The sequence below is a fragment of the Micrasema longulum genome, unplaced genomic scaffold (genome assembly GCF_059751315.1).
Source record: "Micrasema longulum isolate JH-2025_06_02 unplaced genomic scaffold, ASM5975131v1 h1tg000256l, whole genome shotgun sequence".
In the NCBI taxonomy this organism is placed as follows: domain Eukaryota; kingdom Metazoa; phylum Arthropoda; class Insecta; order Trichoptera; family Brachycentridae; genus Micrasema; species Micrasema longulum.
In genome coordinates, this window is record NW_028277461.1 from 433,138 (window position 1) to 446,689 (window position 13,552).

General features: G+C 32.9%; 1 protein-coding gene across 1 annotated transcript; it reads left to right on the forward strand.

Moving 5' to 3' along the window:
- Nucleotides 1–1,388: 1,388 nt before the first annotated feature.
- dbo (Kelch-like protein diablo) lies at nucleotides 1,389–13,288 on the forward strand. The gene is made up of 13 exons (XM_088223925.1): nucleotides 1,389–1,597; nucleotides 1,928–1,998; nucleotides 2,947–3,117; nucleotides 3,980–4,193; nucleotides 4,548–4,682; nucleotides 4,770–4,928; nucleotides 5,943–6,135; nucleotides 6,624–6,825; nucleotides 7,181–7,324; nucleotides 7,723–7,875; nucleotides 9,736–9,925; nucleotides 11,610–11,800; nucleotides 12,248–13,288. The coding sequence occupies exons 3-13, from the start codon at nucleotides 2,951–2,953 to the stop codon at nucleotides 12,270–12,272; spliced, it is 1,773 nt and encodes a 590-aa protein (XP_088080051.1). The 5' UTR covers nucleotides 1,389–1,597; nucleotides 1,928–1,998; nucleotides 2,947–2,950; the 3' UTR covers nucleotides 12,273–13,288.
- Nucleotides 13,289–13,552: the final 264 nt, after the last annotated feature.

Here is a 13,552-nt window from a genome sequence, read left to right on the forward strand (position 1 = left end):
ATTTAAAAAAAATATGAAAATCATTATGTACCTCAGAAACAGACGGATGCAAATCCAAACGTCAAATGTTCAACACAAGCCTAAAGAATCTATCTTCTATAAGTGATTTCTAGTCATTTATAACATTAATTTGTATATTTACTATCTTAATACATAGGTTCATTCATTGTAAGACTTACATTTCTTCAAAATCAATTGACATGATCATAAACTGGATACGAAAATCGAAATGTCATTTCATCAAATTCTGGATTTGCATCCGCCTGCCACTGAGGTACAGCATTTCACTAGGCACCTTTTGATGATGGTTTTTTCAAACATAATTTTTTATTGATAAAAAAAGGAAAAACACGTAATTTTATTTTAAAGTAATATTTTAGTATATTTTGTGAAAACCAAATTGTGTAATGCTAATGAGAAAGCAAAAATCATTTTTAAAAGGAAAAATCAGTTTATATAATTATATAAATTAACTACTAAAAGATCTTTTATATTCTTAGAGTCATTAAAATAAGGTATCTTGATATTATTTGCACAAAAGTACAGAAAAGATTTAAGAATATCCCAACTTTTTGCGGGGAATAATAATTGTTAAGTCGTTAAAATTATCTCAGTAATCTTTGAGAGAAAATATTCATTATTTGCACTTATATATTCCACGGTCACGATATTCGAGTTACCGGCTCAATTGGAAATAAGAATGTACTTGCTCGTTACTGAGAGATGAGAGGAGAGGGTCATTTGCATAATATTAGTAAACAGCTAGACTGGAGTGTAATGGGGTTAAATTATAAAGATAGCAATGCGCCCCAAATAAACAAATATACAGGTTGATACTAGAATAAATTATACAAAAAAATAGTCCTTTTGGATTATTTGTGTGCGCGACAGACATAGAAAACGGGCCGACATAGCCTTTGACTGTGTTAATAATAATTAAAGTGATATTTTTTATAAACTTTATTTGCAGATATGTAAAACGGTTTATTAATTAAAACGAATTTATACTAAGAGCCGTTCACAACTTTTAAATAACATTTATGTACATTTTTATGTGGTACCGAATATAATAAGCAAAACGAAAGACAAACATTTTTTGAAAGCTCAGTTTTCTATGTTTTATCGAAATAATAATTGTATATTTTTTAACAAAACAGGAAAAACAGGACACAAAACAAAAGTTGTATTTGTAGACGTGCAAATATTTTAGAATGAAACGTTTTACATAAAAAAAAACATGAATTCTGATAAGAGTTTCGGTAAGAAGCCCAATTTTAAATTTACTTTAAAATATTTGAAATTATTTAAATTTTCTGAGAATGATTCTAATGGTTGGTAGGTACTTTAAATAATTTCTGAGTACCTACTTCCAAGAAATGTCGCCATATAAACTAAACATCCATCTTGATTTTTCTGACAGTCGTCTAACGGGGTAAAATGGTAAACATAAAACATCTGAGAATTGTGACGGCTATATTTTTAGTTTCTATTGTGAAATTTTGTGTTTATTGCATTTAGATCGCATTTACTGATATTTTTCAACTTCACAACATACAAATTTTATGTATTTTACTGAGCTGTTACAACAATATCAAAGGTAAGCTACATTTAGGCACCAAAATATACAGTTGAATGTCGAACAAGGTTCCGCCTTGTCTTATTAATATTACATGTCATGTTTCGTGCCAACATTTTGTTTTTATGTTGAAAATGTGATTTTGTGCTGTGCAAGGACTGATCTTGATAATGTGTGTTTTATGTGTAGTCAATATTATATTTTGCCAGTAAAGAAATGAATGTGTTGTAAGGGTTTGAACATAAAATGGAGCTTTTTTTATCCACTATTTATCGCCCTGTGTTAAATGTATTGTATTCACTGTAATGAAGGACTTATAGAACTGAACTTAATGATCGATTTAATGTTTAGATTGACTCCGTGTGGGGTTGGACATCACCCCCGCTGCGTCTGCAGCTGGGACACTCCCGAACCCACAACATGTAAGTCTAAACCCCTCAATTATATTTATTCAGCACATTTTTTGCAATTAACATGGTGTTGGTTTTCAAATGTTCCGGTAGAATTAACAATATAATTTGAAATGGAACCAGAACCTTGTACAAGTTTTTTTTATCTCAATAGCTACTCTCGGTTAAGAATCTTTAAAAAAAAATCAATCGGAGATCCACCTTGTGGTTTATTGGTTAGCGTGTTTGCCTACTTCGCCAGAGGTCCCGGATCCGATTCTCAGGAACATCGATGTGAAATATTTACTTTATAGGTGCCTCTGCATAGCGCTGTGTGCATAACAATAAATATAAATACCTAATGAAAAGAAAAATATATCAGATTTCACTGTTATATTTCTTAGCCCTTAAAATGCCCCCTGAAACGTATAACTTATTAATTATTGTAAATAAATTGTGCGGAAAACAGTGCAAAAATTAATTCAAATAAATGATTTTAACTTAAACCATTTTTTACGCCACATCAGGTCAAGGCGCCCAGAAATCTAATTTTTAAATTGTGTGAAGCAAGCTTCAAATTCATTACACCACAGGGCCAACAACTATGAGCAATCCATTTTCTATCATTGTGTTATTTACAACTAGCATAAACGCAAAAATTAACTTTTAAAAAAACATTTGTTCTTATGCTTTATTTTTTTATTAATATTTCACTTCTAATTCGACCGTAGATGATGGTTTGAAGTAAAGATTCGGAAAATTGTATCGTTGCACTTTCGTTGGTTGTTTTTTTTAGGGACACAATATTTCTTCCTACCATTTCTTCTGTTTCACTCTTCTTTTCACCACCAATGTCTTTGGACTGATGGCTTTAGCCGTCATTTCCTAAATGAGAAACACAATTTTGATGGCTATTCCAGGCATAACTGCAAACGAGTTTGAAAATGCGTATACTTAATGGTCGGTCTGTAAATTTTGCAGTGTGATGGGTGAAATGGGAGTGTGCGAGGGTCCTCCCTCTCCCGCCCGGCTTCCACACTCCTCGGAGAAGCACCCCCGTGCCACCCTTCAGGAGCTGAACATCCTCCGAAGACATCGAGAACTTTGCGATGTAGTCCTTAATGTTGGGAATAGAAAGATCTTTGCGCACAGGTAATTCATATTTATTTATGATATTATTGATGATACGTCGATAAACTCTGTCAGGTCTAACCATTAGTTCTATTTGAACTGATAACGCTGCTTTGATTGCAATATTTAAAAAAATATAGTTTTATCTATAACTACTGTTTAGAATGATTTATGTAGGCCAATTTTCAATTTTAATTAAAGTGTTTGTGTATTTAGACATTTTAAAAATATTTTTTTCTATTTTACCAACATTTCCCACTGACACACGCCATGTTCTATACTCAGCCTAATGTTAATATACTATCTAAATTTATTGCAACAGCGAGGGAAAACATTTTTGACTAGGAAATATGGAAGTCCAACCATTTTCAGGGCTTATGACCTGTCATTGGCTGATTTGAGTGGCCGTTTTACATGCTAACATTCACCATTTTGCCTATTCATAAACATCCATATTTAATCAACTCTTCTATTTGCTGACTTTTGTGAAGTAAAATAAATAAAGTTTATATTTGAAGCACTGACTTTGTGGTTATTCATTATAATAAAATAAATAAAACAACTTTGTTTTTAACCACTAATTTAGATTTTAAAAACACCCTCAAGGGAGTGAAATCCAGCCTGTCTACCAACATTTAAATATACTCAAAATATTGCTGTTAATATACTGTTAAAAAATAAAAATCCCTATTAACAATAGGTTTATAGGTAGGTATAGTTTTTTTTTCAATTTGTCATTTCAAATAGTCTGTATTAGACTTTTGATTTGACTATATTTTTGCTTATTTTAAATTAATACCTTCTTTTTAATATGCATATTTTTTTAATGTTTTAGCAATCAATTTTGTCAAACATGTTAGTTATATTTTAATAACATTTCCAGGGTAATCCTGTCTGCCTGTAGCCCATATTTCCGGGCAATGTTCACTGGAGAGTTGGCTGAGTCGAGGCAAACCGAAGTGACAATACGGGATATAGATGAGAATGCTATGGAATTATTGATTGATTTCTGTTATACATCGCACATTATGGTTGAAGAAGGAAATGTTCAAACACTTTTACCAGCCGCCTGCCTCTTACAACTAGCTGAGATACAAGTGAGTAGCAATAATTGAGAATTTGAATATCCAAACAGTTTAGTAGAAGATTGATTATTCATACTCTTTTCCATTTTTAACACATTGATGGACACTTTCTGGCATACAGGGGTTCATAAGAACAAATTTAGTCAATGTAAGTCAGTAATTTTGTGTGTGACGCGATGTGACACTGATGGGCAGGTCACATACTACTGGAATATAAAACAAGACTTCATGGTTCGGTGTGCCTCATGGTGTTCCTGAGTAAAGAATGTTTATTCACGGAGTGCCGCACCATATCTCCTCTATAATGACGCCTATAGGTGTTGTGTTTCTGAATGTATTAATAATGTTTAAAAATCATTTTTTTAGGACATTTGCTGTGAATTTCTCAAAAGGCAACTTGACCCCACAAATTGTCTTGGAATTAGAGCATTCGCAGACACCCACTCTTGTAGAGAACTTCTACGCATAGCTGATAAGTTCACACAGCACAATTTTATGGAGGTAAAAAATATCACATTCGTTCATTGAGTATTTGTAAATGGCTTATAAGTATTATTTGTTTACATGAAAAAAAATTTATTCATTCAGGTCATGGAAAGTGAAGAATTCTTACTTCTGCCTGTAGGACAATTAGTTGACATAATTTCATCAGATGAACTTAATGTTAGAAATGAAGAACAAACTTTCAACTCTGTCATGTCTTGGGTCAAATACAATGTTGCGGAAAGACGTCAGCACTTAGCACAAGTAAGCTATCATTGTTATTGTGCAATACCTTAAAACATTTTTAATAAAAATTGTCTACAAGTATTTTGTCATATTTAATGTTTTTACATTAATATATTATACAATAAAGTTTTGGAATCCCACTTAGTGAGCCATAGAATATTACCAACGTGTCAGTCATTATATTGCGGGGTAATTATTACAACTAGGTAACTTCAAAATCAGCATTTGTGATTTACCCACTAAAACCACATTTTTGTTATCTTCTCCCACGAGTGCTACAAATAGACGAGTTATGCATTAAAATTTAAATGCAGGAAAATACAAATATGTGTTTTTAGTGGGTAACACACAAATGTTTATTTTTAAGTTACCTAGTTGTAGTAATTAACCCCACAATATTTAGTAAATAAATACTGCTTCATGCTAGAAAGTAATATAAATGTACCTCTTGTTTTGATGAAGGCACAATTTGGACTCATTTAATGTTTGTCAAGTCGCCTCTTCTTCACACCTGCCGGCTCCCGCTGCCCTGGAAGTCCGTCGATGACAATCTTTCGCTTTCATTCGGTGGAACTAAGGGATTGATGTGGGAGAAGTCGAGAGTGCTGGCTAGCGATTGTGTCTCCTAAAGGTGCCAGGGGTGGTATTCTGGATCTTCTCTATCCTTAGAGAGTGATTAATTTGAAGAATTTTATTTTTTAAAGTAACCTGACTTTGCTTCACATAATGACCACACTGATGATTAAACGTCAAATGGTGTAAAAACTGTTGCAAAAACGGAAATAAAATGAAAACGGTTTGGTCAATTCAACTTAATGAATTTTTTCTTAACATCTTCAGACCATATTTCTGGTCATAGAGGTACTTTTATTGTATTGTGGATTTTAAAACATCCCGATATGCACTAGCTCTTTTAATATTAAGTCAATACCTATATATTTTGTAATTATATTAATAATGAAATGGTCTCCATATAATTTAATTAAAGGTTAATTATGTAGATAAAATTTTTCTTTTCAAATGTTTTTTCAGGTTTTGCAACACGTTCGCCTCCCTCTCCTTTCTCCAAAATTCCTCGTAGGAACTGTGAGTTCTGATCTCCTTGTGCGGTCAGACGAGGAATGCAGAGATTTGGTTGACGAAGCTAAAAATTATTTACTACTTCCACAAGAACGACCACTTATGCAAGGGCCTAGAACCAGGCCGAGAAAACCTACACGGAGAGGTAACAAAAAAGAAACATTTCCATTTTAAATGTTATTAATGGATCTGTTAATTTTCTTACATTTTAAAAGAAGTATGTGTAAAAAATTACAGATTATTTCTTTAGAACTGCATATTACTTGAAATTAATAAATATATTGCTATTGAGCCTTCAAAATCTGCGCTATATAGGATGTTATTTTTTTGCACATATATCTTGTAATCTATACTTATGACTAACTTCCATTATAACAACCTGCCATCCTTCTGATTTTTTATGCTATTACATACATAATATGGTTTAATTTATTTTTGTGAAACTGTTTCAGCAGTTTCTGGCAAAACAGTGTTTTTCACCTCTAATTTCAACTAGTCATGAATAATTATTAAGCATTTTGAATTAAGCTGTGTCATAGCAGAGTTTAAATCTCAGACCTATGATCTGTGAATTTTGTTTCACTGATTCTCTAAACCTGTCACCGAATTCATTAAATGTTCAATCATTAACAGGTGAAGTGTTATTTGCGGTTGGCGGGTGGTGTTCTGGTGATGCCATTGCATCGGTGGAGAGGTTCGATCCCCAGACGTCCGAATGGAAGATGGTGGCTCCGATGTCAAAGAGAAGGTGTGGTGTTGGAGTAGCAGTCTTAAATGACCTCCTCTATGCTGTTGGAGGTCACGATGGACAAAGTTATTTAAACAGTATCGAAAGGTATTTAAAAAAGACTTATATTTAGCTTTTCTCTGTTCTTTTATTTTTGCGCAAATGATTATCTACTTAACATGTTTTATTCGCATCTTCATAACTTTTCAGCAATATTTTTAAAGACGGTGCAGTAAAATAAAAATACTTATTAATGTATAGCTTTTTTTTAACTGAACTTTGATTCATTTATTGTCAACTAATAATTTATTTACTTTTATGTACAAAAATCGATTGCTTTGTCAATTATGTTTTTTTTAATTTCAAGGCTATTTGGGTTAATTTGGCTTATTGAATCATGTATAGAAAATCCCTATTGGTGTAAAAAATAAATAACTAATCACCTGAATTGTTTTGTTTCTAGATATGATCCACAAACAAATCAGTGGTGTAGTGAGGTAGCTCCCACTACTTCTTGCCGCACATCAGTAGGTGTTGCTGTATTGGATGGAGCCCTTTATGCTGTGGGTGGACAGGACGGTGTACAATGTCTCAATCACGTGGAAAAGTAAATTGACTTCTTCACATAATAAATATCTGAATATAAAAACTAACCATGTTTCAACTCCATGGAACATTGTCCTGTGTTGAGTTGGGATATTGCTTGATCATTTATAATTTTCTGCATCACATTTAGCTTGATTATTTCAACTAAATGTATTTTCTTATCGCTCAAAATAATTAGAACTTTTATTAACCCTTCAAACATACGCTTATCAGCATATGATACAGTCGTTCTCATATATTTATAACTTCCATTAGCTGCCGGCGTAACAATGTATAATATATCAGACCAGCCAAGTCGGCTTATATATTTATTTTAACTTAGATGACACTTTAGATTCATTTGATTTTTTGGTGAAATGAACAATTTCTTTGATTGATAAAATTAAATGTTTTTTTTAGGTATGATCCTAAAGAGAACAAATGGTGTAAAGTGAGCGCAATGACAACCAGAAGACTGGGTGTAGCTGTGGCAGTACTTGGTGGATATCTTTATGCTATCGGAGGGTCTGACGGCCAGTGCCCACTAAACACCGTTGAAAGATACGACCCTAGGTATGTTTACGTAACAATATCACAATTATTTCAACCATTTAGAACCCACAAGATTAAGGTGCTAAGGCTCAGGCTTTTCTCTATGCTTATCATAATGATATATATTTTCTTTAGAATTTAGTGTATGTTCCAAAAATAATTTTAACCTTTAACATTGGATATGAATCAAAATTAAATTAATTTAACTAATGATCACGTAAGGGTATAACCCGTTTTGCCATACAAAAATGTTTTATTACTATGACCTGGAGTTGTGATACTGGAGAGAGAGATGTTGGAAATCTTAGAAAGGAGAGTGCTGCGTGAAATCCTGAGTCCCATGAATAACAATGAACTATGCAACACCTATAAAGCTCCCAGGCTCTCTGTACACATCAGACTAAATAGGCTGAGATAGGCAGGATAGTTGCAAAGAATGCCATCATATTGCATACCAAAAAAAGAAAATGGTCAGTAGACCAGGGCTGCGATGGGAAGATGACATTAAAAAGGATGCATCCCAACTACTAGAAAGTTTCTAACTGGAGGGTTGCAGCGGATGACAGGAGTTGAAAGCAAATGGTAATGGAGGCTAAGGCTCGATATGGGCTGTAGTGCCATTGGAGAGACAGGAGCTGTGATACTCTAGAATGAAATACATATAGGCAATATCATTATGTATCTGTCGCCGCCAAATAGTTAAATCAGCCACTCAACAGAGCGGCTAGGCTGTTCATTAAATGCCGGCATTCATCGGAATGGCTAGGCTATTTGTTTAATGAATTAAGATAACTCAACGTTCAACGTGTTCGCTGGTTGTAAGCTAGTCCTTTGGAGATGGCCGAACCAAAAGCCGCCGGGTTAGGTTAGTATAGGTTTGGTTAAGCTTAGTAATTTATTTATGGACTTATTCAGTCCATTCAGCAGTGGCAAACACATTTCCTTATAATACATACAGGTACAATCGAAATAATATATAACCAAAGAAAATTAAAGCTAGGAAAAAAAAAAAAAATAATTACTACCTCAAGACAAGATCTGGTCTATCCTCAGAGTAATAATGCGTAACTTAGAGAGGAGCCCAAATGTAGGAAAACCATTCTATGACTATTGGGTATTAAGTTAGCTACAGTTCGCAGCAAAACAATGGGCCGTACTCAGATCGAGAATTGCCAAATGGATATTAATTTGCATTGTAATGACTTTTAAATATGTACCTGTGTGTTTATCATATTTTTTATTTTAGTATGGATAACTTATATAGCGCCATTTTCGTAATAAAATACCTCAAGGGCGCTTTACATGGTGATTCTATTGTTAAGTTATTTGATTGAAGCTTTTAAATTTGTAATTTAATTAAAATAATTTATTTTGTTGTCACATGCTACGGATTTATTCAAATGATTTAGAGAACAAGTGGGTTTGCAGGGTTATTCCAATCTGTTTTTCTACAATTCGCCTATATTTATTTTATAAAACTGAAAATGCATGTTTGTGTTTATTTTTTGAGAATGAACAGCCTAACCGCTCAGTTCAGTGGCTGATTTAACTATTTGGCGGTGACATATCTTTCGAAACAGGATTTTGAATAAGGTAGCCAATGATCCATTTGACACACTGTTCTCAAAAAAATTATAGCATGTGGCAGTCTGTTTCCTGCTAGTGCTAAGTTAATACATAAAAAGTCAGAGAAATCTACAAGAGGAAAATGAATGTATTAGTCTTAGATTCGTTTACATATTATAGTTTGATGGAACAATCTGTGATTACATATATGTTACATGTATTATGATATTATATTGTGAACACTTTTTTTGTATGTGTTATTTCTACTTAATATATAATTACTAATACATCGGTGTATATTTTTATTGGATTCAGGCAAAACAAATGGTCAGTAGTAAGCCCCATGTCAACACGGCGTAAACATCTCGGTTGCGCTGTGTTCAATAACCTGATATACGCTGTTGGTGGAAGAGATGACTGTATGGAGTTGTCCAGTGCTGAGCGGTATAACCCACATACCAATACATGGAGTCCTATCGTTGCCATGACATCAAGAAGAAGTGGGGTATGTTAACATATTATCAGGAAAATAATGGAAGGCGATGATTGTTTTACATTGTAAGTGCTCGAGGGTGATTTTGGATCTGGCATAGAGGTACCGGGAGACCAAACATAAAAAGCTTTGTAGTAGTACAGTGACTGTGCAGACCACAAGATTTAAAATAGTAGAAAAAGAGAGGTCTATGCCCGCTATTGGAATAAGGATAGCTGAAGCCTAAATTGAAATATTAACAGTAAATAAAATCAGTTTTTGCATTTTTTTTATGGCTTTTTCACCTTGCTACTGGGGTGTTCTAGCCAGCGTCATATTTTTTTTTCTTTTTCATATTTACACATTTTTATGTTTGCAAGTGGTGTATATACAAGTTGGTATTGCGGACTCATGGCTAGTGTTGCGGACTCATGGATCAGAGGTTCGAACCCCACTCTACCCTAACTTGTTTTCCATTTTCTAATAGTGAGTTATTTACAACTCGTTGAAAATGGCAACCAAAATTGAAATATTTTGGTTAATTGTAAGAACGCAAATACAAAGAAAAAGTATGTATCTAGTCTACAACATATTTATAACTTAATTCCATTAGTTACAAGGTATTTATGTAAAATTTTATACACAGGTTTATTAAACACCCAGAGGGCTCTTACAATACACAGTTAAAAGTACATAAAGTATTACAGAAAATAACAAAAATAAAGTCATAACTATTACACTAAACACGTAATTATTTTTTTTTAAAAAGAAAAAGGAAATAAGTTGAAGATGAATAGAGAAACACATTGAGTACATAAAGTATCACATTAAAAGAGGAGAATTGAGTGGATGGCCATGGATAGGATAGGATAGGATAGCTAATTTGATAGCAGCAGGAGTGGTGCAGAGGAAGTTCAACAACTCAGCATATGGTATAAGTAGTGTGGAATGTTTATATCGGAGAGGTCTGATAGGAATTCAGGATAACATTTGTTTATTCGGCATCCAAAGAAATGTGGTTCATATCTTCCTCCTCAAGCTGACATTCGCACATGGCGAATCCCGGACATGGATTCTGAACAAGTGAGAACCGTTGCAGCAGCGTTTAAGATGGATTTTTTTTAGTAGTAAATAACAGTGTTTGAAAAAGGAAAACTTAGATCTCGAGTGCAAAGTATACCGAACGAAGAGTGCTACGATCTAATATGTTTCTTAGATTGTAGAGTACATAATATATATTAGTTATCTGTCAGTCATGTCTATATGAGATTTCCTACTACCACTATTAGTATATAAATTCAATGCAACTTTCATAAGAAGTTTTCCTGTGTATTTTTTTCAAATTGAAAGTCTGGTATTTTGTTTTCTCAATATTTTATGTCAATAAGTTATTGTCATTCTGATACTAGCTTTGTGGAAGGTTTCGTTCAAGATATTTCCTTTGATGTAAGATAACAATTTAAAAACTTTTAAAATACGATAGAGTCGACATCTCTGATGCTACAACCCACTGAGGGTCCTGGCATTGCCCAGGAAACGTTTCCACTCGCCTCTATCTTTGGCTGCCACTCTCCTGTTCTTAGATACATTTAGTTTCGATCTCCCGACACTATAGATTTGTTATTCAGGTGCTTTTTAGTTAGTTGGTTTCCCTCCATCCTTGCGACATAACCTGCCCTGCGGATAGTGTAATGAATGTTGTCAATATGTATTCCAGGTTGGCTTGGCTGTTGTAAATGGTCAGTTATACGCCGTGGGTGGTTTCGACGGCACTGCATACCTCAAATCTATCGAAGTGTTTGATCCGGAGTCAAACCAGTGGCGACTCTGTGGAGCTATGAACTACAGGAGACTCGGTGGTGGAGTGGGTGTCATGAGAGCTCCACATACAGACAACAATTACATGTGGTAAGATTTTAACTCCGGTAAAAATAATCTCAAAACTTTTGGCCAAGATTTAAAGAATTTAACTCAGTTCATAAAAAAAAAAACAACAGGTAGCTGTTGATATTCACAAGGGAAATTTTCCTTTCTCAATTATGTATATTAGTAAACATGGATGCTGGCCTTGAAAATGTCTGGACTTTTAAATTCCCTTCTCAAAACCTTGTGTTTCTGTAAAGATATACATAATAATATGCATGTCTTACTTTATAATTACAAATAGTTTGTATGAGACAAACATCTTAGCCATTGGTCCACGGAGGCCTGTATTTTATTAATCTCAAATTTAACAGTCAATCTCAAATAAAATATTACTTATGTAAAATATACACATTTTTTATTATTTATATTGCATAATTAAATTCTTCGTTGATTGATATATTTATTTAAATTAATATTTTCTCTTTACAGGACTCGCAAAGATTCAGTGGTATAAGTTGGCTCTCGATAATACGCAGCTTCCGCTACTTTTACAAATAAATATATAGTTTTAATATAGTCAAATATAACACTGTACTGAGGACGCTTTTCATGTTCCGATCTGACGAGTTGTAATCTCGAGAATAAGTTATTTTAAAATTGATAAATTTCCTCGTATTCTCAATTTTTGTGCAATATTGTAAATCGAAATCCTTGTAACGAAAAAATATAGATTTTCAAAACCGTTTAATCTCTCACTAAAAGTTAAATCACTTTCTGCCTAGCACCAATTAATTATAATATTTCTTTCAAAGATTAGGATAACGTGATAAAGTTAGTAATGGTTAATTAAATTCGAGCGCTTTTGTTCCTTATGGTACGTAATATAATTGTATTTGAGTGTAATATTTTCAAGGATGATATGTGTCCTTATGTTGGTTAATCTGAACACTTTTTACTCAGACTTGCGTAACAATGTTTTGACTGCTGATTTCTACAATTATTACCATTGTTGTTTTTTGATAATATTGTTATTATATACAGTAGGCTCATAATATTTTGTGAATCAGCCTCTAGAATCCCAATTCATAAGATCAGATATGCCTTTCCTCTCGACGTGTTCGCCGAAGTTCAAAATTTTTGTACATTTATTAATTTATTAAAAGTAATTAAATCGGCGAACAGCGGTTTTAGAGTGTTTATCGTAGGTATATCACACTTAAGCTCACTGTCAGTAAATTCCTAATGCTTAATAATACTACTATACATACCTAACTAAAAATTAGTGGTTATGTTTTAAAATTAACCAATAAAAATGTTCAGTCCAAATATAAAAGTTCTCTTTATTATTATTATTATTATTATTATTATAAAAGTGCTTTGTATATACCTTAGTTTTAAGGGCAATTATATGAAAAAAATATTAATAACTATCCTCCAAATTGGATTCCACGAAGAGTATATTCATCACACTTCTAGTACAAAGAATTTTGTTAACACATTATATTAATGAAATAAATAGATATAAACTTCTTTCAAAGGTGTTTTTTTTATAACCTTATTGGTGCACACATCGGATAAACCACGGGAGTCATATTGAACAATAAGTTCTGGAAAAAAAAAATGATTTTGCAATTTCCAAAACATGATAGCTTTTGAACCAAATGAGATTCTAATTTCCAATATTCAAAGAACTTTCAATAAAAAATAATGATTATTTTGATATTAAAATAGCGTATTTGGGACTACTAATGTTTTTTGCATTAAAACAAACTTATAAAGTAATTTTTATGATGA

Coding starts and splice junctions, on each gene's coding strand:
- dbo (XM_088223925.1), top strand. CDS start 2,951: ATGGGTGAAATGGGAGTGTGCGAGGGTCCTCCCTCTCCCGCCCGGCTT. Junction 6,136..6,623: donor GAGAAAACCTACACGGAGAG/GTAACAAAAAAG, acceptor AATCATTAACAG/GTGAAGTGTTATTTGCGGTT. Junction 11,801..12,247: donor ACAGACAACAATTACATGTG/GTAAGATTTTAA, acceptor TTCTCTTTACAG/GACTCGCAAAGATTCAGTGG.